The 18,066-nt window shown below is 43.8% G+C and overlaps 8 protein-coding genes across 8 annotated transcripts; 5 read left to right on the top strand and 3 right to left on the bottom strand.

The window, feature by feature from the left end:
* Positions 1-724: 724 nt before the first annotated feature.
* On the top strand, positions 725-1,080 carry O0I10_006516 (uncharacterized protein; the record flags this gene model as incomplete). Its single annotated transcript, XM_058486543.1, has 2 exons — positions 725-908; positions 971-1,080. 2 exons carry the CDS (start codon positions 725-727, stop codon positions 1,078-1,080), a joined length of 294 nt encoding a protein of 97 aa, XP_058342614.1.
* Positions 1,081-1,395: 315 nt separating this feature from the next.
* On the bottom strand, positions 1,396-2,424 carry O0I10_006515 (uncharacterized protein; the record flags this gene model as incomplete). The annotated part of the gene is made up of 7 exons (XM_058486542.1): positions 1,396-1,461; positions 1,534-1,612; positions 1,678-1,817; positions 1,895-1,976; positions 2,044-2,148; positions 2,207-2,286; positions 2,350-2,424. 7 exons carry the CDS (start codon positions 2,422-2,424, stop codon positions 1,396-1,398), a joined length of 627 nt encoding a protein of 208 aa, XP_058342613.1.
* Positions 2,425-3,068: 644 nt separating this feature from the next.
* O0I10_006514 (uncharacterized protein) lies at positions 3,069-5,837 on the top strand (the record flags this gene model as incomplete). The annotated part of the gene is made up of 1 exon (XM_058486541.1): positions 3,069-5,837. One exon carries the CDS (start codon positions 3,069-3,071, stop codon positions 5,835-5,837), a length of 2,769 nt encoding a protein of 922 aa, XP_058342612.1.
* Positions 5,838-6,034: 197 nt separating this feature from the next.
* O0I10_006513 (uncharacterized protein) lies at positions 6,035-7,979 on the top strand (the record flags this gene model as incomplete). Its single annotated transcript, XM_058486540.1, has 7 exons — positions 6,035-6,498; positions 6,575-6,633; positions 6,697-6,729; positions 6,807-6,924; positions 6,986-7,283; positions 7,349-7,417; positions 7,482-7,979. 7 exons carry the CDS (start codon positions 6,035-6,037, stop codon positions 7,977-7,979), a joined length of 1,539 nt encoding a protein of 512 aa, XP_058342611.1.
* Positions 7,980-8,542: 563 nt separating this feature from the next.
* On the top strand, positions 8,543-9,511 carry O0I10_006512 (uncharacterized protein; the record flags this gene model as incomplete). The annotated part of the gene is made up of 1 exon (XM_058486539.1): positions 8,543-9,511. One exon carries the CDS (start codon positions 8,543-8,545, stop codon positions 9,509-9,511), a length of 969 nt encoding a protein of 322 aa, XP_058342610.1.
* Positions 9,512-9,948: 437 nt separating this feature from the next.
* On the top strand, positions 9,949-14,806 carry O0I10_006511 (uncharacterized protein; the record flags this gene model as incomplete). The annotated part of the gene is made up of 14 exons (XM_058486538.1): positions 9,949-10,044; positions 10,134-10,314; positions 10,392-10,577; positions 10,647-10,848; positions 10,903-11,034; positions 11,087-11,274; positions 11,337-11,689; positions 11,757-13,303; positions 13,362-13,440; positions 13,501-13,628; positions 13,697-13,987; positions 14,045-14,189; positions 14,254-14,405; positions 14,464-14,806. The coding sequence occupies 14 exons, from the start codon at positions 9,949-9,951 to the stop codon at positions 14,804-14,806; spliced, it is 4,023 nt and encodes a 1,340-aa protein (XP_058342609.1).
* A 164-nt stretch (positions 14,807-14,970) lies between these two features.
* O0I10_006510 (cystathionine beta-lyase) lies at positions 14,971-16,404 on the bottom strand (the record flags this gene model as incomplete). Its single annotated transcript, XM_058486537.1, has 4 exons — positions 14,971-15,145; positions 15,211-15,545; positions 15,621-16,114; positions 16,191-16,404. The coding sequence occupies 4 exons, from the start codon at positions 16,402-16,404 to the stop codon at positions 14,971-14,973; spliced, it is 1,218 nt and encodes a 405-aa protein (XP_058342608.1).
* An 834-nt stretch (positions 16,405-17,238) lies between these two features.
* O0I10_006509 (ribosomal protein L24) lies at positions 17,239-17,978 on the bottom strand (the record flags this gene model as incomplete). The annotated part of the gene is made up of 4 exons (XM_058486536.1): positions 17,239-17,402; positions 17,467-17,608; positions 17,735-17,847; positions 17,963-17,978. 4 exons carry the CDS (start codon positions 17,976-17,978, stop codon positions 17,239-17,241), a joined length of 435 nt encoding a protein of 144 aa, XP_058342607.1.
* Between the last annotated feature and the right edge of the window lie 88 nt (positions 17,979-18,066).

The following is an 18,066-nucleotide window of genomic DNA, read 5'->3' as shown; positions in this document are numbered from 1 at the left end:
CACACGCACCCATATTGTATGAGAGGCACTCGTTTATGTATCCAAAAAGAAGATGTTGCCTTCTCCACGAATTAAGCCATTAAATCTACAAGGTGGTCAATGGTAAGATCACGTTATTCAAAGAGATGTAGCCAGCCATTCATGTTGATCCATCACATTCTAGTACATGGTGCGGGCGATATGGGCACCAACACCAAAATTGTCCATTCCTGAAATGAAAAATGTGCAAGGCTGTGCAAGACGTGCATTGGGGTTTATCATCCCTCTCCCTTTCTTTCATGATCATCCTCCTCATCATCATCCCCCCCCCTTTCCATTCATTATTCACACCTAAGGCGACAAAAAGTTCCAAGATCGGCTTTTATGTTTTTTTTTCCACATGATGTGTTGTAATGCGACACCAACAACAACAACAAGCTTTCTCTTTTTTGCAAATAAATCATGTTGCCGGGCTAAATAAAAAGGGCTGAGGCTTGCGGGGAGGGGTTTTGTGTGCGTGTGTGTGTATATGCAGATCGTTGCAGGAGCTGCAAGTTGTTGTTTTGGTGATGAACAAACAAGGGGAAAAGTAAAAGGGGGTCATGCGTGCGCGCGTTTGGTGGCGGCGGGCGGCGGCGGGAAACAAAGAAGAGCGACTCACACTCGCATATTCTTTTTCTTCTTTCTTTCTTTTACATTCATACGTATATACACATACACACAAACACATCTCTTGATTACTATTATGACAGTAGAGAATCAAGAATACCATCCTGAATGGGGCATCCTACGTGAACAAGACTTTGTCCAGCTTGCTCTCAAACATCAACGCGATCTGGAAACTCATTTTACCAGCGGAACATTGATATCCGATTTTCACTTTTGGCAAGCCAATCTCGGTGGTTATTGCATGGCGGATATGGTTCAAAGTACGATAAAGATACATATATAAAAGTATGCAATCTCACATGGAAGATGATTCTCTAAATAGACGTTGTCGTATCCCCTGATGGTGTTTTTTCTCTGGAACGTCGCATGGTCCAAGGAGCTCCTCGTGTACGTAGAAAGAAGAGCAAACCTAGTCATCGTCAACAATCATAAACCATCATCATCGTATGTATAAAAAGAGCTATGGTATGATCCCGTGTTCTATGCATCGGTATGTGACTTGACGTGCATATATGCAACCGAAGGATCTATAACACTGGTTCTTCAACAACAATGAAAGAGGGAAAGGATCATCATGTGAAAGAGTCAACAGAGCATGTATATATATATATGTCTTTATGAATTGTAGTTGTGTGAGTTGTAGAGAGTGCAGGTGTTGTTGCAGGTGTGTGTGTGTATGTGTGAGTAGTGTTGGTGTGCATATGCTGTGCAAAGTAAGAGGATGGTGAGAGAGATAAAAAGGGATGATTATATGCAAAGTCGGTAGCTAACGTAGCGGCCAGCAGTCTCACTCTCACGCAAGATCTTGACAACCTATTTTCAACACACACACATCCCATCAGTCATCACCCTAACTAACTACGTATCGGGCCTCTCTCTATTTACCTGTCCACGCTTCAAGCCATAATATCTTGCCACAGGATCAGAATGTTGTATACGAGGAAGCTGTGTTTCCTTCAATCGACTAATGATTCAATGTGAATAAACAAGATTACATCCCATCCCATCATATCACAAAAAGACACTTACTATCGCTGTAAAAGAGTAGCCTTTTGCTCAGAAGTAAGAACCTCATGTCTTGGGACCAGCACGTGATGAGTAATGTTGACAAGCAATTCGTTCTCTTGGAAGAATTCAAGCGTATGTTTTGATGGCATGGATTGGAAGACCTATATCCAAGTTTTGCTTAGATACCACACACACACTCTCTCTTCCTTCTTAATACGCCAACCTAACCAATACTCACCTTGGCAGCTGAAGCAGTCAAACTTTGCTGATAAATACAAATAGCCTTTGGGATTTGTTGTTCTGCCATTCGTTGGACATAGCTATATAAAAGACATGTTAATCTTCCATCATCTTCCTTTTCATTCATTTTCGAAAAAAGACACTTACGCTCTCAATGGCTTGACACCGACGGACTTGTCCTTTGGAAAGAAGACCATAAGTTGATCGGTGGGATCATCCTTCTTTGGAACAACAAACGTCAAGATATCACGACTATATATGGGATGATAAGTATATACGTGGATACTCCTCTCTGAACGCAGGATCTTACTCGACATCACCAGCAGGAGCAAACTGTCGCTTGAATTGGTCCAATTCAATGTCAAGATCGCTTTGGGACACGACGTAACCCTTTGAACAAAAATGGGATCAGTAAACGGATGTCATGGCAAGAGTTGTCGTGTTGATGCCTACTCGATCGTGAACCATTTGGTGAGCTGTACGGTAAACTCGCCAGAGACGAGTGGCTTCGTTGCTTCCAGAATCCATGGCAATCGAGGAAAAAAGTATCGAGGGAAAAGCCTGAGGCAGGTCGCAAACATCTTCAGCCACTGACTTTGAACTATCCCAGCAGCTGCCGTTCCTCACCCTTTGCGTATGTAGCCCAAATCCATGCCCTCCCTCCCAACCACTCGCCCACCCACTTCATCCACCATTGGAACCCTCGACTAGTTGCGATTTGCTTCTTGGATTAGAATTAGCTAGTCCACTATCTATGCATATCATCAACTACAATAAATCTACAACGCGGTTGCTATGATACGTAAATGTAATCTTGGGCGCAGCTTGCTGTAGTTTATCCCCTAAGATGATCATAGTCTTCACACCAAGTCTTCAACATGTTCAATCAATGTACTGAACTTTTTGAATGAATAAGCCATCTTGTTACATAAAGCTCTTGGACCATTCTACTAGGCCACAACATTTCGTATATTGTGATGGCAGCAACAATGTGAATGATGCATAACAATGGGTACAAGTTCTTTATTACGGGGAGGATGTGGCGTCATTGCTATTGATAAAAGATCAAGGTGGATGGGAGGGCATGATAGCAGTAAGCTGTGTCCGAAATCTATATTACACGAGGATGCATATGGTCTCCTTGACCACGGCTCTTTAAGGTACCGTTGACAATGCGGCTGCCGACCGATCGCCGTTTTACATTGACGAGTTTGCTTGTCCTTCTCACACTCCTTCAAACAACTGGCTTGTACCTCTTTCTGAAAGGGTTTCTTCTCACACGACAGACCTTGGACTTGCCGACATTGCCGAATGACAGTGTATCGACACACTTTGATCGGGTGATACTGATCATCATTGACGCGCTTCGTTTCGACTTTGCTGTATCATCGGACCCAAAGCAAGAGAATGAATACTACAGAAACCAGCTACCTGTATTTGAACGACTCTTGGCCCAACAGCCATCCTCTTCCCTTCTATTTCAATTTCGAGCAGATCCACCCACCACCACTATGCAACGTGTCAAAGGCTTGATGACAGGGTCATTACCCACATTCATTGACGCAGGCTCCAACTTTGCATCATCCGCCGTGAACGAAGACCATTTATTACGCCAAATGCGAACACGCTATGACGACTTTTACTTTATGGGTGATGATACATGGGTGAATCTGTATCCAGAGATCTTTGAATCGAACAAGACATTCGAGAGTGACAGCTTCAAGATGTTTGATTTGGATACAGTGGACAATCGTATTCTGGAGCATTTATGGCCTATAGTGGATCAGGATCAGTGGCAAGTCGCTATTGCTCATTTCTTGGGTGTGGATCATTGTGGCCATACCTTTGGTCCATCGCATCCAAACATGGCAACCAAACTCAGTCAAATGAACAAGGTCATTGAACAATTGGTGGATCGAGTCGTGGACGACAAGACGTTATTGGTGGTGATGGGTGATCATGGCATGTCAGTGGAAGGCGATCATGGCGGTGAAAGTGTGGAAGAATTGATCAGCACCCTGTTCATGTACTCAAAACGACCCATCACGGATACACGCATGAAGGACTTTTATCGGCACATCCACGAATCAAGAGCCGATCAGCTTGGTTACAACATGCGTGAGATTCAAGAACGGCTTCATTATGATCCCAACACCTATCCAATCGTATCACAAATCCATCTCGTGCCCACATTGGCATACATGTTGGGTGTCCCTATTCCCTTTGGCAACTTGGGAGCTCTGATTCCAGATGTTGTGATGCCCAACAATGATGCTGCTTCACCCTTGCAACATATGACACACGCGTTTCGACACAATGCACGCCAAGTCCGACACTATCTTGATCAGTATTCGGCACACACAGGCCATCCAGGATTTTCAGCCGATGCCTTGAGTCCCATGTATGAGCACCTTGTCAATGCAGAGAACCATGAAGCCATGGGTGATTTGGAAGATGCTATATTTGAATACGACCGTTTCTTGACAAGCACGATCAAGTACTGCCAAGCGATTTGGGCACAATTTGATGTGGGATCCATGGCTGTGGGCATTTCCATTCTGGTGGTAACCACATGTTCCAGTGTTTATTTATCATTTGTGAGTGAACCAAGTTTGTCATTACGCAGGGCATTCATCGTGGCGGTGAGCACATTACTGGTCAGCTCAAGTGTGGCAATTGTGGCGCTCAAGGATGATATCCGAAGCCATGGATGGTTTGAAAAAATGTCGCAAATGGATGGCTTGCTGGCCTTGATTATGATGGCGTGTGCTACAGTGCTTTTGTTTGGTATCAAGGACCTCCATCATCACTCGACCTTTACACCTACTACATGGATCCTTGTTTTATTGGGTGTCATTGTTCATGCACTCACCTTGGGTTCCAACAGCTTCGTTGTTTGGGAGGATCGCATGATACGATTCATAGCAGCTACATTGTGCGTCGCGTGGGCAGTGTGCAGTCGTCAAATGGGTGCTCCTCTTTTTGTTCTTGGGTGGATTCGCTTAACTGGTCTTGCTGGTCAATGCCGAGAAGAGCAATTTCCTTATTGCCGCTATCTCCACAGCATGTCTTTTACTACCGATCATCCAGCAGCCATGTTAGCATACGTCACATTCAATGGAGCATTGATTTCCTATGTATTACCACGCCTTTTCAAGCAAAGATCGCACAACAAATCTTGGCAGCAATGGATGTATCAAGCCGTTCTTTGTGTGGTGTTTGTTCGGCAGATACAAGAGCTATATGAAAGCAGCAGCAATAGCCCATCATTACCATGGTGGTCATTGAAGTTGTTGAATGTTTATCTACCTCGGATGGTGTATCTTTTCAGCATGGTGGTGTTGCTACGTGCACGCGTATCTTGGTGGTCGTTCATGTCGATTTGGAGTGCCGCTTTGGCTATGCTACAAAGGCCATTGGCAAGTACTATCATGTTGACAGTGCCAGGGATCGTGAATTTATTGACTACGTCGGCGTCATCTGGTGCAGATAGCATTGTAAGGCTTGTATTGATGCATACTATTGGGCAGCATCTCTTCTTCGTTACCGGTCACCAGGCAACATTTACATCGTTACCATGGAAAGCAGCCTTTATTGGATTTGACGACATGAACTATTACGGTGGTGCAACATTGGTTGGATTATCAACACTTGCAGGCCCATTGATAGCATGGATTAGCTGGCCATTGCTTGTATCCAATAGCAGCCGTCATACTCGACCCCAGCAGCAGCAGCAGCAGCAGCTTTCCCTTTACATGCTCATGATCATGCAACTGATTCCTACATGCTTTTCAGCCTTGTTTGTACTTGTCTTACGAAGGCATTTGATGACATGGAAGATCTTTGCTCCAAGATTTTTATTACAGGCCCTGCTCGGGGTAGGCTCTCATATAGCAGTTATCCTGTGTGCGTGGTTCAGCCCAATACAGACAACAACTTGAACAATAGACAAGATTTGAATTGCTCCGATGCGCGTTCCTGAAGAGTGGGTGTATGTGTGTGCGCTGGATGTGTGTGGTGTTGTCACTTGGCCTCTCTTTTTTGTTTTGGTTTGGTTTGTGCGTCTCGGCCATTTTCTCTCTTTTCCCCTTTTTCATTTTTTCTTATTTGACCTTTGCATATTCGTTCATTAGGGGCCATGTCTGCGTATCCCACACTGACCAACCCTCTTTTGACATCATCACCGCCCAACAATCGACGAAATGGTGGTGCAGGCACAAACTCGACCATGCTCAAAGGTCTATCATCAGCATCATTTCGCAACTTTTTCAGCCGATCATTTCATCAGCTCTCGCAAGCCGGTTCTCAGATCAGACTTCCTGCAACCAAGCGTATCGGCCCATCGATATCTTTCAACGAGCATCATTACAAAGATCATCACATAAAGAAATCATCAAGCAATAATCAGCGATCGTCTTCTTCTACATCATCGGATCCTATTATCCATTACAATGGCCCCTGTGATACACTGGATCAGCTACCAGATGAAAAATTGGAATGGATCAAACATGAGCCTGCCACTGCAGAAGCCTTACGACACCCTTTGTTGGATTGCCCAAAATCCATTGTTCTTCGAAAGCCCGTTACGCGTAGCCAAACATTGTAGGTACACCCCCCTCCCGCCCCCATTCACTTGCATAAAACATACACCCTGCTTAACATGACAATGATGCTTTAGTCCCCTTGTACATGAACATGTCAACATCGCCACTCCCAAAGCTACATTTTATCTACGGGGTACGTAACGGCCATCATTATCATATAGCATGTGACGAAGCTAATGGTCTTTTGTATACCTAGTCATCCAATTCGTTCATCACAATCTCACCAAACGTAAGTTTATCATTTCCAGTCATATAAAAAAGAAGAAGAAGAATGCCATTTTATTAATGAAATCCATACAAAATTAGCCTGTAATTTCCGTTGTTCGGTCCAAGTGGGTCAAAGCATTTGTACGGGTCAAGTTACAGCGAGCGAGAAATGCGGCAAACATAACATTCAAGCAAACGTTGATGAAACATTTCTATTGTAAGTGGCCATCTATGATTGCATCCATCCATCGCCATTAAAAGTACTACTTTTTTATTAGTGACATTGATCAACCAGCGACAGCAGTGTTGAAAGTTTTTACCCAGCCACGAACCGCCCGTATCATACGAGGATTCACGCGGCATCAGGAAGAGACATGTATCGGAAAAGAAGAATTCGTTGTGCCTGTACAGTCATGTGAAAAGCAATTACGTCGAATCAGCCTACCAGGTACACCAGAATGCCAAGCACTTGTGATTTATGGCACCTATGTCAGCAGCAGTGCGCAGGTTTTGCTTGACAACAAATGCATCTATTCTGGTTTTATCACTGTATATATACGAGGACAATTCACACCGGTAAGCATGCCATTTGATTTCTCTCTTAACGCGTGTTACTCATTGTGGGATATATATACAACAAGAAATGGGAACGATTTTGGGCGGCATTGCATGGCACAGCACTTTTTCTTTATGATTTTGAATACAGGGTGGTAAGTGATGTTATTCTTTGTGATTGTAGAATGAACAATGAGGCTTGACAAATGATCTACATAGAACCGCCCACCTCTTTATACCATCCCGCTTTATTTCTTTGTTCAAGTACTGCACCCTTCCATGGATGATGATGAACGACAAGTGGACGTTGGCCCTTTGGGTCTTGCTCTTCAATTTATCGAACGTGCATTGAGTAAACGGGATTTAAGACGACTCGAGGAAACACCCCACTTTGAATGCCGCATGTATGTTTTACCCGACACCATGGAAGAATCACGCGATTGGGAAGCAGCGTTTGCCTATGTCGCCTCCTTACTAGATCAATATCGTAACATGGATCACGACGATGACGATGACGACTACGATAATGCTTCAACCACGTATACCGGAAGCTTAAGCTTGGGAGAAACATCCTCCTCTTACATGACCAGCTACAGTCAAGATATCTATGAAGCGTACGGGCATTATGACGAAGATGATTATTCGGATGGCACAATCGAGGATGAAGAGGATGAGGATGGTAATCCCATTGTTGTACCCTCAAAATTCATGTGGTGAAGTGCATATTGTTTTATTTAAAAAGTGTATCGTACCAGTAAAGAGGTATTAGGAGGATACAATCAAATTCAGTTTGTCACATGTGGAAGGGAGGGTGATGGATCAAATGGCATAAGGCGTCTGTATAGCAGCCACTGACGCATGTTGGTATGGTAATGGGGTGGGGCTTCGATAACGTATACCTTAAGCACCCATTTCAAGTCCAATCTATGAGTTGATCTTGGTGAAAAAAGGTTCTACATTGGGAATGAACGATCCATCTCGCTCTGCTTCATCCACACAATAAGGTATGATGTAATGGATGGGGCCAAGAAATTGGAGCAAAGGAAGCTCTTCATACAATACAAGCATTAATCAAACCCCCTTGAAATGTTTCGTGATGGTGAGATTAGTGTTAATCACGTATCTGGTTTAGAAAAACGTGTGATATGAGTTTTTATAATGCAGCGTCAAGGATGATCGCCTTTGTCTGTCTTGTGTAACCAAATCACGCAGGTTGTTTAATTGATCTACTCCTTGCTTAATTTCTTCATTCTTTCTTTTTCTCTCTTTTTCTTTTCACTATGCGACTTGCGATCGTTATAGCTCTGATACTTATAGTTGTCCAAGTGCAGGCTGGCTTGTTGGGTGATATTTTTGGTGGTGGCGGTGGTGGAGGTGGTGATCCAAACAATGGTGACCAGCAACAACATAACAATCCACAACCATCATCATCACCCACGCAAGCCAACCCTGCTCAACCCTCCAACCACCCACAACAACAACAACCAAGCAATTCAGTTAGCAATCCACAGCCATCCGCTAGTGTAACAGCATCAAACAATCCACAACCATCACTATCCAAGACCCATCCCACATCTACATCTGATTCACAACCATCACCCAGTGACAACAACAATGACCAGAGCAACAATTCGGATGCTACAAAGAGCCCAACAAGTGATAATACAAGCACGAGGTCCGGAGATTCGACACAACAACAACAACAACAGCATAAAGGACCAGGTGGGATAAGTACCACTGTTATTATTATTGCATCTGTTGCTGGATTTGTGATTGTGGTGGGAAGTGCTCTTGCCTTGGTATTGTGTGCCAAACGACGTCGACGACAAAGTAAAAATGACAAGCTTGCAGCAGCACAGGAGATGCATGATTTCCCCTACGAAAGCAACCCTTCACCTGTCATGATCAACGAAAAGGAGCCTCCTACTAATAGCAACAACAACCTTTACAACACTACTGTTACTTCTCCGCATGTATCACCGCCTGCTCTCCATACATCACCACCGGCTAACGAATACACTTACAATGATGCATACTATGCTCCACCAATGCAGCCTTCTGCTACGGCATATCCAACTTACGATGCTCATCAACATTACTATCAACAGCCAGCAGCAGCAGCAGCAGCAGGGCCTCCTGTATATGCATCCCCCAATGCCTATGAAGATGTGCACCGACCCAATGCTTATGATGATCAACAACAAGCAGGATATCCATATTCACATCAACAACCAATGCATCGATGGTGATCAAATTAGAAGAAATGACATTTTGTGTAGTAAAACTTAAATTTGCAATTCTTTTTATTGGGTGGGCTCTTCATTTCCATAATACTCTACTACTCCTGCTGGTGCTGTCAATCATGGAAAGACATTGTTGCTGTAGCACAGCAACGACACTTTTATCAGGTCCGATGCTTGTGTATATATGTGTGTGAGTGTTTTGGTTGGCATGACATCCATCTGCATAGCGTAGCATAGCATAGCATACATGGAGAGTGCGTCATTTTTGGAGTCTGAATGATACATGGCTCGTTCCGAAAAGCCAGGTGATAGTCGAAAGTGATAGTGTGCTACTTTTGCCCCTCCTCTCTCTTTTCTCCCTTTCCGCGTTCCCTCTTTATTTTCAGCTTGCGACATTCCCTTGTTCACTACTACCACCATTCTATCTAATTATACAGCAGGCGATGGACACCGCCATGTCAGCATTGGATCCACCTCCTCCACCTCCTCCACCACAACCGACCATGCCTGAAAAACGGTCATCCCAAGTCTTACGCGAGGTTTATGCAACACCCTTATTCACCCTTCACCTACTACTACTACTCCTCTTGAATCGCGAGAAATTGTAACACCCCGTACTTTTTACTAGTTGGATGATCTGTTGGCCAAGCTCGACAAGGAAACCAAAATGAAGCTCGGTGTGGAGAACATGCTGGAAGTCTACATGCAGGACAAGAAACGTACAAAGGACCTCGAGACCCAGTTGGATACCTATAACACAGCTATTGGTGACACTGTTCAACGTATTGAATCGATTCGTACCAACGCAGGTATGCATACATGCAGCAACGCACACTCTACTACAGTATCCAGGATAAATGACACCCATAGTTACGTTACTTTTTAGGTCCCTATACAGCACAAGTGGCTCAACGACTCAAGGAATTGAATTATGCTGGAAACGCCCTTTTCATCAACTCCATTGCATCATCCGCCCAGCAACGTTCTCGCACAAAGCCAAGATCCAATAGCTCGCCTAATATCAAAGCAAAGCAAAAAGCATCTCAAGAAAATACGTCGTTTCCAGATGATGGTATGGATGGATGAGATGAGGGAAGTGTATGTATATTGTCATTTGGGAGGGCTTACAATATTGATACAGATGCTTGGCCTATTGGGAAACGGTTACATCATATCATCACCCAGCTAAGGATCGACGAATGGAAAGCAGCAAAGCCTGGCACCTCGGCAGATGCACTCGTCATTAAGGAATCAAAGCTGAGCAAGTTGGATATTCTGCTAAGGATCCTGAAAAACACAGCAGACATTGATCCCCATTATCCAAAACAAAATATAATGGCATGGTAAGGTATATTCTACATGTGGAGGTATTGCCGAGGTATTGATGTTATTTATAGTTTACGCCAATGCATCGCAAGCCCCAGTCGAGAAATCCGTGTCATGAGCTTACGTACCATACGTCACTTGGTGGAAGGGCCTGAGGATGTTGAATTGATGATGAAGATGCAAATGGATATTTTTATAGCTCGGTAAGTAAGGGAATGGCTATATGGATGGTGACGAGTTACTAATCGTGTTTAGTGCTCTCTCACGAGATTCCACCAATAATGAACCAGAACGAGAACAAGCGCTCAAACTCGTACGAGCATTTATCGACTATGAAGGATTACAATACATCAACCAGAATGTGGTACGAGCAGTGGTTGCTATTGCAGAGCAAACGGATTGCCGCTTAAGAAATGTATCATTGGAAACTTTGGCAGAACTTGGTATGTACAACAAGATGGATGGGGGGAAGAAGAGTAGGTAGGGTACTAAATAGTGGGATTAGCTATCTTGGATATTGGTTTAACAGTACGCTCGGGTGGATTACGAGTCCTTATGCAAGCGTTATTGGATGGGCAATTGAATATGACGGAGGTCCTCGTCAATGCATTGGTATACATCCTTGATACGCCTGGCAGACGATGCTTTTTGCGACCTGGTGTGGAACTTGAGATCATCATTGCACCTTTTACGGAGACTGGCAAAGGACCAAACTATGAAGAGCGGCTCAAGAACAGTGCACGTGTGGTCACCTTGCTTCTCAAGAGTTGGGCAGGCGCATTTTTAATGTGTGCCAATAACATGCGTGCTGCAAGATCTGTTGTTCAATCTCTACGATTTCCTATGCCAGAAACTCAGGTACGCGTGCACCATGAAAAGGAAGGATGAAAAGAATGAAGGCATTGATTATGGAATGGGTCTATAGAAAATCGTGCTGGACATGTTTTTCAATGTATTCCGAGTGGATTTACCCAAAGATTATCAAAACTTTTTATCGGGTCGACAACATGCAGTTCATCTAGCACCCTCCAATGGCAATGATGCCGACAAAGCAACAATGCCACGAGGAGCACCACGATCAGTATTGACGGGAGGAAATGATATCATCAAAGGACTTGGAACAGGAGAAGCATACTCATCATCAGAAGGAAAGCCAGGCGACAAAACGGCAGCCAACAATGCTGAACGACTCAACATGCTTGATCATCACCTATGCATCATTCTCATTATATTTATCGATGCGGATATCCTTATGGCGTTAGTGGATATGGTCAAATCGGATGACATTTATATTGCTCGAAAGGCCACACTCTTGATTGGCGAGATCCTACAACTATCAACACGCTTGTTACCAATCATGATGGGAATTCAGGTTCAATCTTTGCCAAAGCTATTCGCCCTCGCATCCAATTTCGAAGATGAGCAAGTCCGACACAATGCCACAGCAGCTTTAGCTCATATTGATCGGCTGACACGTGCACGGACTCGATTGTATGCAGCACCTTCTGTTGCTGATTTACGGAGCAAAGAGGAACGCCTTGTCAATGCAGCTCGATCACAAGGAAAGGTGCTTGAAGTGAAGCTAAAGATTGGATATACAATTGATGATACGCACTTTCGACAATTGTTGATGGACAGCCAAGTATTCAATACCAAAGACTATACCAAGTGGAGCTGGGAAAGTATCTCGGAGCTGTTCCAGGGTCCTTTATTGAATCCACGGCGACTTGAAGAAGCCATGCATGGCAAAAAGTTTATCAAGCGATTGCTTTCATTTTATCGTCCTTTCGAACATCGATTCTCGGATATCAATTGCAGCAAGGCGAACATTGCTCGTTACTTGAAGATCGGCTGCTTGCTTATGCAGACATTGTTAAGCAATCCTGATGGTGTACGTTATCTTGCAGAAAACAAGCTACTGCTTCAAATTGCGGATGCATTAAGCGAGCTTGATCCATTGAAAGGAGATCCAGAAACCGAGCCCATCTTTTCCAAAGAACGCATGGAGAATACGCTTAGCTGCGGCTACTTTACATTGCTCGGTGTCCTTAGCAAACACAAGGAAGGCGTACGGCTTATGGAACGATTCAAGATTTTCAGCTTGTTTTATCAATTATCAGAATTACGCAATCGAGACGATCTCAAAATTGCCATCATCACCAACATGGGCTATTCACTCGATGGTCACCCACGTGTATTATTATCCAAAATTATGACCTCAGGCTATAACCCGATCCGTTTGTTTGCAACACAACACCTTGGGGTCATCATGCGTCGATCTGAAAACGAGTATAATGGATGGATCATTCGATTATTGATGACACAGCTTTATGACACACACTTGGACGTATGCCAAATGGCAGTCAACCTACTCGATGAAGCATGTGAAAAGCAAGCCAACCTGGAGCTCTTGGTCAAGTACCGACCCAGCCTTGGCCATTTGGGTGAAATTGGTAATCCATTGTTGTTAAGGTATGGAAAGGGAGGAAAAATTCATCCATAAGAGCTAGGTTTTAACATTCTATATTAGGTTCTTGTCGACGTCGACTGGTTTCCGATACTTGTATGCCCTCGGTTATGTACAAAAAGAAATGGATGATTGGTTTGAGGTAAGAGAATGGCCATCCCCGCAACCTGTTTTATGCAACTATACTCATAATGGACATTAGTATCGAAATCAGCAATATGTCACTCAGCTGGAGCTGTCGCTGGCGAGAGCACTAGTCAATACACCTGGGAAGAAACAACGCAATCCTTTTGAAGAACGAATCGATAGTGAAAATAATTATGAGAATCTGTGAGTATATTTTACATCGCTTGGATTTTCATCACACTCACACATGTGCCATGTTTTGAATGATGTAGCCAAGCAGGAGATGGATTGACACCACCCCATTTCTATGGAGAGCTTACAAAGACCGAGGAAGGATGCGCACTTTTACGTGACAAGGGTCATTTCCAGTACTTTGTCGATTACATCCGCAATTATTCTCTTGAGAACCAAAACGTGGAAGTATTTCAGCAATTGAAAGCAGTGCTCTGGGCGGTTGGCAACATTGGCTCCACCAAGAATGGGTTGCCGTTTTTGGAAGAAGAGGACATCATCAAGGACATTGTAATGATTGCTGAAAATAGTGAAGTCCTCTCTCTCAAGGGGTAAGTGATTTTTCACAATGGACAAGCATGCATCATTGTACTGATCATTGTTGATAGCACGTGTTTTTATGTTCTTGGTCTGATTGCTAAGACACAACAAGGTGTAGAAATACTTAGCGAGCTCAATTGGGAAGGTGTCATATCTCCTAACGGTGCCCCTGAGGGTCTATGTGTTCCACAAAATCTTGCTCTTTTCCTTGCTGTAAGGTTTTCTTATGTCATCATCTATCATGCATCACCTAATCACCATGTTGTTCCACCCATAGATCCCCAATTGGGAATATACCCCTACACTTTCAGATCCACCTGTTTTACCAATCTCAATCACCGACGATCCCATTATTTCAGATATCCTCAAGAATATTGGTGACATGAGTAATCACATTCTTGCTAATGAAGCATCGAAAAGTCTTGCAAGGTGAGTAACATCAAAAGATGAAAAGACATGAATTAACGTGTGCAATACATGCATCCAGATTACGACAGCGCCATCCCGACTATTTCAAACGCACCGATTTGTTTTATTGTGTATGTCAATATTTGGGCAGTTACCATTTCCGAGCACCCGTGCGAAAGTATATTCTCGAGATCTTTGATATGCGATTCACGACCGAGTTGCTAGAGGAGTTGGATAACGTGGCGCAAAGACCTGCTACAACCAGCCATAGTGACGACGACGATGAAACTCAAAGCGAGGCACCTCCATCACCTGACGACGACGACCGGCCTGAAAGGGAGCTGGAACCCGACAAGAAGGCTGTGCCCCAAGAAACATTAGAACCCAAGTGTAAAAAAGTAGGCTTTGATGTACCAAGTTGAACAAAAAAAGAGAACAATAATTGTGTGACAAAAGAATCTTACATGTTTGTTATATAATGAGGTAAAAAGAAAAAGAAAAGACAAGAATGGCGGGAATGGGATGGTGATAGGAATGATGATGGGATGAACAATTACAAAGAGGATGATTAGGAGAGGGAAACTATCTACACGTCAAGGTGCTCGGGCATGGCACCAGCACTTCGGATGGCTTGCTTAAGATCATCCAATAAATCTTCAACGTCTTCAATGCCAACACACAATCGGATAAGGTCTTCGGGGAAAGCACGTTCAGCACGAACATGAGCAGGGATGGAGGCGTGAGACATTCTGCATGGCATACTATAAATGACACATTATTAGAAAAACACCGTTCTTTTCCCACGCATGTCATGCATTCATCTTACCTGATCAAAGAGTTGACACATCCAAATGATACACTGATACTCCACAACTTTGCAGCCTCTACAATTCGTTCGGAAAGTCCAATGTCACCTGTTTCGAAAGAAAGTACGGCGCCAGGGCCACTTGACATACGCTTGTGCAATTCGTATTGAGGGTGCTTGCGTGATCCAGGATAGTTGACCTTGAAGCCACATTGTTCAAGGAAATCAACGACTTGAATAGCATTCGATTGTTGACGATCCATGCGTACAGCAAGCGTCTTAACACCACGAAGGAGTAACCAAGAATCAAAGGGGCCCAGACCACAACCCGTGGCGTTAATCACATAGTAAATGCGCTACACAATAAACATACAAACAAATGAGCTCATGTTTTGATGATACATGCAAGGAGAGAGAGAAAGAAAACTCACGTCAGCAATGGCTTCACTGCGAGTACCAATGACACCAGCCATCAAATCATGATGACCTGCCAAGTACTTTGTACCGGAATGATATTCAATGTCTGCACCAAGATCCAAAGTACATTGCAAATAAGGGCTCATCATTGTATTATCGACCACGACCAATGCTTCAGGACACTTTTCATGGACATGCTTTGCAATGGCACTGATATCACAAATCTTGATCAAGGGGTTGGTGGGCGTCTCGAGAAGCACCAATTTCGTCTTGACTGGATCCAGATAGGGCAATACGGATTCAGCCTTGGTTGTGTCAACATGATGTGTCTTTATGTTTTGGGTCTTTGCGAGATACGACAACAATCGATTGGTGCCACCGTATAAATCATCACCAGCAATAATCTCATCACCGGATTGAACAAGACGTGAAATAACATCAAGTGCGCTCATGCCACTGGATACAGCATACGCCCGTTTGGCATTCATGATCTTGGCCAAGTGGTTCTCTACATAGATAACCCCGCCAACATCAGTATCTATACAAGATCGCATTATCCATGTCATATAAAAAAGAACCCTTACCAAGTTGAGTACGTGTAGGGTTGCCACTACGAGAATAGTCGTAATCGCCACCACCACCGGCTCCTACTTGCTTGAATGTTGCAGACTGGTAAATGGGGACCGAAGCAGCATTGTGGGGATCGTCGGGATTGTCGACGGTGACCACTTCAGTGGCAAAACGATAGCGTCTTTGCTTGATAGAGGATGTGGGTGAAGAAACAGCGGAACTAGCCATCAGTTGTATTATTATGTATGCTGGTGGTTGGGTTGTATAAAGAAAGAAAGAGAGAGAGAAAGATACACAAGGCTTCACGACAATGGGAAATGGGGGGAATTATGTGTAGCAACATGTCCGCGGAGATTCCTTGAACCAATCAAGCTAAATGACCATGACGAATCATTCATCATCTGTCATAACCTTGACCTCCCGATCTCACACATCAAACCAACTAAAAATCATCTTGAAGACGTCAACGCGTTAAACTCATCATCGTATAACTCCTCCTCCATCATCATTTGAAAGACGCGGGTACCAAACGATGCCATGGCTATTATTGTTAGAGATAGGTAACATGCATAATAAAGCCGGCTCAACATCCGGTAAATATCAATCATGCTACATTCAAAAGGGGACCTACCGTTGATTGGTCAACAACGTATGGAGCAATCATCATCACTATTTACTTATGCAACCTTGAAGATCATTAGTAGTGATAGTGTGTTTAAAGATGAGTCACGTGGTTTAATGCAATTAGGGTGGTAACCCAGCATTTGGGCATTTAGAGATTGCTGATCACAGCATAAAACAACGGGGATTCTATTTCAATCGACTTGTTGGTGTATAAAGCTTTATGATGAGATCCTTTAGATCACTCATTGTCAAAGAGCATTGTAGGCTTAGAAGAAAAGCACATGTTGAGAATCAAGGAAAAGGGTAATGTCGTATAGTATATGGCACAAGCGATCATCAATTCGATATTTGTGTCGAAAATTACGTTTATTGCAAAAATACTGTTACATGGATCCAGGCTGGTCTCCAGGCACATTTACTATCAAAAAGATATGATTGTTAATACCCATGTTCATTGTACGCTACTAAGGATGATGATGATTTTACCTGTTGCATCTTCTTGGAGCTGTCCTTGCGATCCAAGATGGCTTGACGGCTCTTGTCGATCTTGAGCTTGGTAACAACGACGTTGGAGGGGTGGATACCAATGGGGGCAGTGGCACCTGATTGATCCATATGATTAGTTTATCCTTTCTCTTAAGGCTGTTGCCATGACAACAAACTTACCGTTGACCTTTTCACGGTTGACACGCTCAATGTGGATAACCCACTTCTTGCGGTAGACTTGGACAACCTTGCCCTCACGGCCCTTAAGACTGCCACGGACAACCATGACCTCGTCGTCAGTGCGGACAGGAATAGAGCGAGTCTACAAATGTCATTGTCATTGGTTGGTTGGTTGTGTTCTCTTTTTCTCGTAAGGGTATGTCGAAGTAGGGTTGCATGCTGTTGTCGTGCAAAAGTTGGGTATTCAATGGTGACCGAAAAGACTTACGTTGTACTTTTCACGAAGTTCCTTGGAAAGAGGAGAGCTCATGATCTTGCGACGAATGCTGGAGGGGGCGGTGAAGTGAGCCTTTCTGCTCTTGCTACGCGAAGAGCTAACATCTACATCCCATATTTAGATCATCCATTCATCCATCCAACCTAATCCACCCTATATCGCATTCATCCATCCATCACTCTATCCATGCCATCCATCATCGTTATCTCGATTGCTTACCAGCACTGAACTTCATGTTGTAAGTACTTGGAAAGGAGGAACTATACGCTGGGCCCTGGCAAGCTATCCTCTAGACCGAAGCGCCACAGTGGGCAGTCGGCTAC

This window comes from Lichtheimia ornata (assembly GCF_029851405.1).
Source record: "Lichtheimia ornata isolate CBS 291.66 chromosome Unknown scaffold00029, whole genome shotgun sequence".
Taxonomy (NCBI): domain Eukaryota; kingdom Fungi; phylum Mucoromycota; class Mucoromycetes; order Mucorales; family Lichtheimiaceae; genus Lichtheimia; species Lichtheimia ornata.
This window is presented reverse-complemented; position numbering and strand designations above follow the sequence as displayed.